This window comes from Micropterus dolomieu, linkage group LG10 (genome assembly GCF_021292245.1).
Source record: "Micropterus dolomieu isolate WLL.071019.BEF.003 ecotype Adirondacks linkage group LG10, ASM2129224v1, whole genome shotgun sequence".
NCBI classification, from domain to species: domain Eukaryota; kingdom Metazoa; phylum Chordata; class Actinopteri; order Centrarchiformes; family Centrarchidae; genus Micropterus; species Micropterus dolomieu.
This window is the reverse complement of record NC_060159.1, coordinates 21,236,066-21,244,169: the sequence shown is the minus strand read 5'-3', so window position 1 is coordinate 21,244,169 and position 8,104 is coordinate 21,236,066. Positions and strand designations below refer to the sequence as shown.

The 8,104-nt window shown below is 40.5% G+C and overlaps 1 protein-coding gene across 1 annotated transcript in view; it reads left to right on the top strand.

Annotated features, from left to right (window-relative positions):
- reps1 (RALBP1 associated Eps domain containing 1) overlaps positions 1 to 7,094 on the top strand; it is a 10,080-nt gene extending 2,986 nt beyond the window's left edge. Inside the window, exons 4-11 of the mRNA XM_046060291.1 lie at positions 894 to 995; positions 1,641 to 1,701; positions 1,940 to 2,138; positions 2,285 to 2,479; positions 2,922 to 3,011; positions 3,541 to 3,695; positions 3,812 to 3,917; positions 4,001 to 7,094. Coding sequence (XP_045916247.1) covers positions 894 to 995; positions 1,641 to 1,701; positions 1,940 to 2,138; positions 2,285 to 2,479; positions 2,922 to 3,011; positions 3,541 to 3,695; positions 3,812 to 3,917; positions 4,001 to 4,069 — 977 coding nt within the window. The 3' untranslated portion in view covers positions 4,070 to 7,094. The remainder of the gene's footprint in view (positions 1 to 893; positions 996 to 1,640; positions 1,702 to 1,939; positions 2,139 to 2,284; positions 2,480 to 2,921; positions 3,012 to 3,540; positions 3,696 to 3,811; positions 3,918 to 4,000) is intronic.
- The last annotated feature ends 1,010 nt before the right edge of the window (positions 7,095 to 8,104 follow it).

Below are 8,104 nucleotides of genomic sequence, written 5' to 3'. Positions count from 1 at the left end.
TCGACTCCAGACTGTCCAGAACTCAGCTGCCAGGCTTTTAACCAGAACAAAGAAATATGACCACATTACTCCTATTTTAGCTTCATTACACTGGCTCCCAGTGTGTTTTAGAATTGACTTTAAAATTTTATTGATCACTTTTAAAGCTCTTCATGGCCTCTCGCCTTGTTATATTTCTGAACTTTTAGTCCCATACGCACCAGCACGTACCTTGAGATCCTCGGGCAGAGGTCTGTTCCAGAGTCTCGACTGAAAACTAAAGGGGACAGAGCGTTTGCTGTCAGGGCCCCGAGGCTCTGGAACAGCCTGCCCGAGGAAATCAGGTCAGCTGAGTCAGTGAACTCTTTTAAGTCCCTTCTTAAAACATACTTTTATAGGGGAGCCTTTCCCGATCTTATCTGACTTTATTTTATCCCTTTTATTGTATTGTATTTTACTAATTTTATATTTATCTTAAACGTGTATTTTAGTCTTTTCAATGTTTTCATGCTTTTATCTTGTATTGTTTTTGTATTATTGTCTCTTGGGTATTATTGTCTTTACACTTGTTAAAGCACTTTGTAACTTGTTTTTGAAAAGTGCTCTACAAATAAAGATTATTATTATTATGATGTGGGAGAGGTAAAGACAACACAAGAGGCTGCTATTTGTTATGAGTAAACAAAAACCTCATGAAACATAATCAGTCTGGATTTTTGTATTCATAAACATGCAGTGGAAATGTAATAAGTCAGGCTTATTAGTACTTTTTAAAGCTGCTACTGAAGTTCTTTTGGGGTGAAATTAGTAGAAAGACTGCAAACGGTTCATTTTCTGTTATTGTCATCCTGTACAGTTGATAAACTCAACACTTGCGTCTCGCTCACTCACTGCATTATTTGTCAAACCTTCAGACCACAACCACCCTACCAGTCCACTGCTGGCTAAACCTCCCGAACTGTCCGAAGAAGCCAATTTATCTGCCTCCATGAAGTTTGTAGCCGCCAACACTGTGGGTGAGTAAAGGATGGGCTGCTGTGCCAAAGAGTCCATGCTTAAAAGAGTACTCCACTGATTTTAGATTGAACTACTGAAACACTGTCAGACTCATGATGGACAGGTTAAAAAACAGTATCAAAACAGATGAGAAGAATCAAGAGATATCGTCTTTTTTGGACCGTGATTTCTTCTTCCTTATTGAAACCCGATTCTGGTGAGTTATGCTAGTTGCTCGAGCCACTGGCCTGAGGCAGATATGAGGACTGATAAGTGCACTTCTAACTCCACACCCCCCTGTTTGTTTTTGTTTTGTTTCAAACTTATATACTTCAGACCTTAACTGATGCTGACTCAAGTGACATCACTTCAGGCAACATATGAGATTTTGCGCAGCTCCCTCTGGAGCGCCAAAAGGCGTTATACAACTTGTGTTTCGCACATTCAGTAGTACTCCTCAAGACCTGTAAACAGACTGTGTAAAATCAGTGAAGTTCACCTTTTAATTGAGGCTATAATAATAAATAATCTCCAAGAAAAATGTTGAAATTTTTCTTGTATAATTTCTGTTTCTATGCTTTGTGTTGTGAACTGCACATTTTTAGATTGTAGGTTGATCAAGTGTTTATGAGCTGCGTTTATTTTTATTTATTTCCGGCATGAAGGTGACGGTTACAGCAGTTCAGACTCTTTCACCTCAGACCAGGAGCCAATCACAAGACAAAGGTCGGTAGCTATCATGTGATTTAGTTTTGTTTATGTTCTTTATTGTTTATGTTTTGTTCTTACACTTTCTCACTGTAATTTACAGCTCATACACCATTATCACTATTATCAGTGTTTTTTATCTTTGACCATATTTCCACTTTTATTAACATCTGCTCAGATAATTGTAATTTTAAATAGATTCAGTAAACATTTTTCATCCTATCCTAACTCCAGAAACATAAACGTTTGTGTTCAGGTCGCAGTCGGGTACGTCTCCAGAGGCTCTGAAGGTGGTAGCCCCGCCTCCCCCTCCACCCCGCCCCCACCCCTCTCACTCTCGCTCCTCGTCTCTCGACATGAACCGCACCTTCGCTGCCACATCTGCACCCGGACAACCACAACCGTCTACGATAGCTTACCCGCCTGCTGTGCCACCTCGACCGCTGCCCACACAGGTAAGAAACACTGTTTTACTTTACAGCAGCAGCAATGCGTTCAGGTACTGCAGTGCAATGCATCACAGGGTCACAAGGTCTAACTGCATCACGTAATCACATATCCTGCATCAGGTGTGATTCACCTCGCTCTTCCCTCTCTCTAGACATCAGTACCACATACCGGCCATCGCATAGAGGCAGAGGGTGCGCCTGGAGGCGGGGCGGTGCTCACCAGCACCTCCCCCCAACAGATTCCCCAGCAGCCCAATTTTGCAGACTTTAGTCAGTTTCAGGCCTTCGCTGCGTCTGAACAGCCTTCCAGCCTCCCGGAGGTCGATATGCACAGTGAGCCTGGACAGGTAGGTTGTTACCTGGAGTGTGTTTATCTCTACGTCTAAGTAGTATCTGTCTACCATTTCGTTGATAATGTGATTTAGGGTTGCACGATATGATAAAACAAATCATATTGCGATTATTTTGAAAGATTAAGATTTACGATATGATTCTCGATTAGTGGGAATGATCATTTTTGCATCACAATATTTTTTTCACAAAAACAATTCATATCAAATCATAATGGTATGACATTTGTTGGGCACTGTACCAAAGAAACGTTTTCTTACATCTGGAGAACAAGATTTGTAGGCCGGGACATCTCAGCAGCTCTACAGTACTTCATTATAATGCTGTTTTGCCACACATTTTACCTTCATTAAAAAATTGCAGCTTCTGCGATTTGGATATTACAGTTGGTCATATTTCGATTAATTGCGCAGCCCTAATGTCTTTCTGTGTCCACAGGCGGAGAAGTCATCTGAGGGAGCCGGCCCTTTAAGAACAGTGAAGAGTGAAGGCCAGGCAGATGAGAGAGCCTCAGCTACTGTCAACTCTGTAAGTCAACATCTGGTGGTGTCATCTGAAGGTGTCACATCTTTGGTAATTACTGCGAATACATGAGAGAATATTAAACTATTTCTTAATGTGACACAGCTCAGGATAGATCAGAATCAGGAAGATCAGGGTTGCAGCATTTAAGCTGCCGATTATTTACTTGATTCAGTGATTGATTATTTTGTCGATAAATAAGAGACAAATGAAAAATGCTGATCAGTTTCCCAGATCCCAGTCTTCAAACTGCTTGTTTTGTCCAACGTATTGTCCAAAACCCAACTATATATATTCAGCACTATCATATAAGATGCCGGAACCAGCACTTTTATTTAGTACGTATTGCTCAAAATGATTACCAAATTGATTGATTATCAAAAAAGTCAATATAATCGACTTATAGTTTCAGCTCTAAGTACATTTCATAAGATAACTTTTGACCTGTCAAACGTCATGAATACAGGTGAAAGCTTCGTTGCAAACAGTGAAAGGAAGCGGTGTTGTTATTGTCTTGGTTTTGTTTTCCCATCAGGTCAAGGGTTCGTCTGGTCCTCTAGCCCCTCCCCCAAAACCTGTGCGCCGAAGGTTGAAGTCGGAAGACGAGCTTCGACCGGAGGACGAACAACACGGTCCGCAGAAATCAAACATCATAGCCGCCGTCCTGGCCACTCAGCCCTCCATCCCCAGGTAGAAAACATGGTCGGCTGGTTAACAAGACTGCAGAAGGTCTTGCTTAGCGTAAGGGTTTTATTTTGTACATATTGCCTTTTAGTAAGTAAGTGTGTATATTTGTGTGTTTTCAGGTCAGTGGGAAAGGACAAAAAGGCGATTCAAGCTTCAATCAGAAGAAACAAGGAGACGAACACAGTGTTGGCACGACTTAACAGTGAATTACAGCAGCAGCTGAAGGTATGTAGGATGTGCACTTGAATGTTTTCTTTCTGAGTCTTTCCTCTCTGGCAAAAACGCTCTCATAACTTGTCATTTTCCAGGACCTGCTTGAAGAGAGGATATCCTTGGAAGTCCAGCTGGAGCAGCTCAGGCCTTTCTCTCATCTTTAACCAACGTGAAGAGGGAAACTCTGCTGTAGTTCATCCGAAGCAAGGCTCCCTCCCTCTCTTCCTTCCACCATCTCAGCTTTCCCTGGAAGCTCCGACGTGCTCCAGGGTGCTCCGTTAAAACTCTTACGCTCAATCACACACTTATTAATCATAAACCGGAAGGACCTGAGGGCGCGGTCTTACCAAGAGGAGGAGGTGAAAGGAGCGTTGGGGGGGGGAGGGGGGTTTACAAACTGGCACTTTTTAATTTTCTCTAGGGAGATGAACATGAGGGCGACAGTGGACTGAGAAACAGTTAGGCGTGGTGGACAAGACGCTCCAACTGTGAGAGTGGTCTGAAGACAAAGTGCTGGTGTCTGATGTCTTTACTCTCTGACTGAAGAAGAAAGGTGGAGTGTGTTTGTCATGTGCGTGTGACTCTTCGTGTAATTGTGTCCCTGTTTAGTAACTTACTTGAGGCTACCACCAGTATGTTCATTCTCTCTTAGGGTGCAGACTGCCACACCAAACTTCTATTAAAAAGTAGGCAAATTTAAAGAAGCAGTTCAGTTAAGTGTGTTAGGAAATACAATTCTTCACTTTGTTTCTTAGAGTTAGATGAGAATATATCAAATCAATCTCATGTGGGTTCAGTACAGAGATGGAGTTTGCGAGTAGCTTAGCATAAAGACTAGAAGCAGGGGGAAACTCTGTCCAATGTCCAGAAATTGCAACTACCAGTGCCTCTAAAATTAACCAATTGACATGTGTTGATATATCTCATTACTACAAACAAAACTGTACAAAAACAGAAAAGTAAAAACAACACTAAGGGGAGTTATATGCTGAAACAACTTTGTCTAACTCTCTGAAAGAAAGCGCTTAAATGTATTTCCCAAAATGTCAGAGTATTCCTTAAATTGTCTTCTCACTTGTTGGTGTTCCTACTTTTCTACTACCGTGAATACCTGTTCAAAACTAGATAACAATTATGAAAATGTCTGTTTTAAATATCAAAGACAGTCTGTCTACTGAACATTTGCCTCCCAAATGTCAGCATTTAACAACAGTCTGTCACAGAGCAATGCCATAGCACACATTAGAGGCTTTGAAAACAAGGTCTACAGGAATCTACATATGCTAGTAAGAAAGTAACTGGAGTTTGGTGTGGTAGTCGCTCTTCTGAAAAGGATATTGTGTGTATGTTTTGTGTGAGGCCTTTAATGGCTAAATTACCATGGTGAAGGCTTTTTTGACTCATCCTGTGACATGAATTCAGCGCACCTCCCTCTTCTCACTGCACCTTGAAGAGTGTGTGTGTGTGTGTGTGTGGTTGAATGCACGATGCAGTGAACGAATAACTGCTCTGTCATCTTTTTTTTTTCTTTCTTAGTTACAAAGTGTTTGGGGTTTGATGTGACTGAATGGTTCAACCTAATGCCAAATGATTGAACAATCACTCTCTACTCTCTCACCTCTACTTGGGCTGTGTTTTATAAACAAAAACAAAATGCGAGCTCTTTTCCCTTCTCTCGGCTAGCAGTGCTTCAACATTTCAACCTTTCCTTTAAACCTTCTTGGTTGCTGTGTTTATTTCCAGACTTTAACTTCACCTGGATGAGAAAGCATTATTCAAAACGGACATTTCACTTGAAGGGGTTGAAGATATTCCAGCTGCTTGACTGCTGGAGGCAGCAGCGTTCATGAAGAAATGTTATGCTGACCAGGAGAGAAGGTTTCCTGTGATTTTCCCGGTCGGCAAACGCGTGCACAGATCCAAACTGATGGTGCAGAGAGTTGATATTGACTTTAAAAAAAAAATTCAGCTGTTTTCCAATCGGGCAGTCGGCACTATGCAAGTATGGGCGATACATCTTCACAGACCAACTATACTTAGCTGTTTGTACTATGATAGTAGCAACTGTGTGAACAGTGTACTCTGGTTTTTGTATCTTAGATCTTCCAAAACACCATCTACTGTATGTTTCTGATTCATTTAGCCTTTTTTTTTTTTGATCTTGGTACTGACGAGCGGTCCGCTTCCTCCGCTCTCCCGCTCCAGAGGGAAGTAAACTCCAGATCAGCGTTTTATCAGGGCACTGTCACTCTAATTTGCAAGATACGACCCTTTGCTGGTTGTAGATGAAGCTTAACAGGATTACAGACAGAGAGCAGTCAACAAAATGGGAGACCTGAATGACCCAACTGCACTTTGAACATAACCTCCTCCTCACCACCAATTTCCTTTGTGTTTTTTATTACGCCCCTCTTTGTTTTCTTTTAACCTGCATGTTGTTCTTCTCTTTCATATGTATTTAAAAAAAAAAAACGATTTATGAAGAAAGAAAAATGAACCACTTGAGTTTTATTTCTTCAGCACAACCTGGAAACTGTAAGGTTTTTGTGCCAGTACCCTAAAGTACTCTGTCTTGTTTGGTTAATTCTTATGTGTTTTATCCCTGGAGCTTCCTGTGTGTTCGAGAAGAATCTCATCGTCTTCTATAGCCTTACTCCCCGACTGGCGTTCAGGTTTCCGTTGTGGCTGACTGACCTCTCTTCCTTGTTGTATCAAGGCTCGCCTTCTTTGTTCTGCTGTTGAGGACTATGATGTACTTGGTCTGTGTGTGAGTGTGAATGTGTTGTATTGTTTCCAGACCTGGAACTAATACCATTTAAAACCCTATTAAAAACCTTCATGTGGGATTGATTTATGTTTGCTAGCACAACAGCTCCCCTCCATCCCTAAACCTAAAAAGGCAATCCAGGCAGGCCGAAGCAATCTGTTGTTAACAAAGTCGTTGATGGGATTTTTAATGCTATTTGCTCCCAGATCTGTGTTGTATATTGTATATGATACACTCTTTTGGACTCATATGTAAATTTGCATTAATTGCTGACTAACAGCGAAAGAATATTCTATTTAATTCCTTCTCTCTTGGCTGTGGGATCTTAGATGTTTAACTGCATGGATGTACTGTATCTCTGCAGAGTCAACTAGCAGCTGTGTGATTTTTACACAAAAATAAAAACGGCACAATATTTTAAACGCTGCTCTCTTTATTGACTTATGTTTTGGGCCGTATTTATCATGTTAAAGAATACTTTTTAAGGAACATTATTGGGGGTAAAAGGATTTCGTAAACAGTAAATGATAATAAATTTATTAAAGCATTCATTTTCTAGTGTAGGAGGAATTTTTAAAGGTAGTGAAAACACTTTTTCCTCACTCACTCTTCTTTTTATAAGCAATACGCTCCTACATGAGGACATGACCTTCTGACTTCTGAAGTTAGAACAGTTTGGGATATTTTACTCAAAATGTGTTTCTGTGCTGTGATGATGCAATTCAGCTGTTTTTGTTTTTATTTGCTTTTGTTGTTGGATGTTTTATTTACTAACTTAAACTGTTGAAATATCTAATTGCAGATTAAATCTAGCTGAAATTGATCAAAATCAAAACCAGAGCACGGGAGAAGTTTGCACCACGAGCAGATGACTATGCAAGGAGAGTTATGGGAAAGCAGCAGCATGAAACTATTGTATCTATTGTTAATGTCCAATCAAGGTCTGGAGATAACTCAAGAAAAATCAAAGCAAACAGGACACACAGGGTCTGAATAGTTCAGTGAGAGTATTTCAGTTCTTGATTTAAAGCACTTTGTCATAATGTTGGTTAGACTCGGGGCCTAAAAAGTAAATAAATCCATTTTAAATCAAATCTGACATACAACATGCAATGGAGTATGCAAAAAGTTTGGGATTTGAATCCAAAACGTGTCCTACATGTGTGCTTGCCTGTTACTGAACTGAAGCCATCTAAAACACACCTCTCGAGCTCTCTGAAGCTTAAAAAATACTTTGACGTTTTATTCTTGAGATTGAAATGGAATGAATGTAAGTTAAATGGAGAACTTCATCTTCCACCATTTTTATCGTAGCAGTTTTCAGTAGTGGTCTCCTGCTACCATTTGCAGCACAGACGTGGCATGTTAAATCCATACATGAGAACTTAATTTGACAAGAGTGTTATTGACTTAAATGGCAAAGTCAACTTAC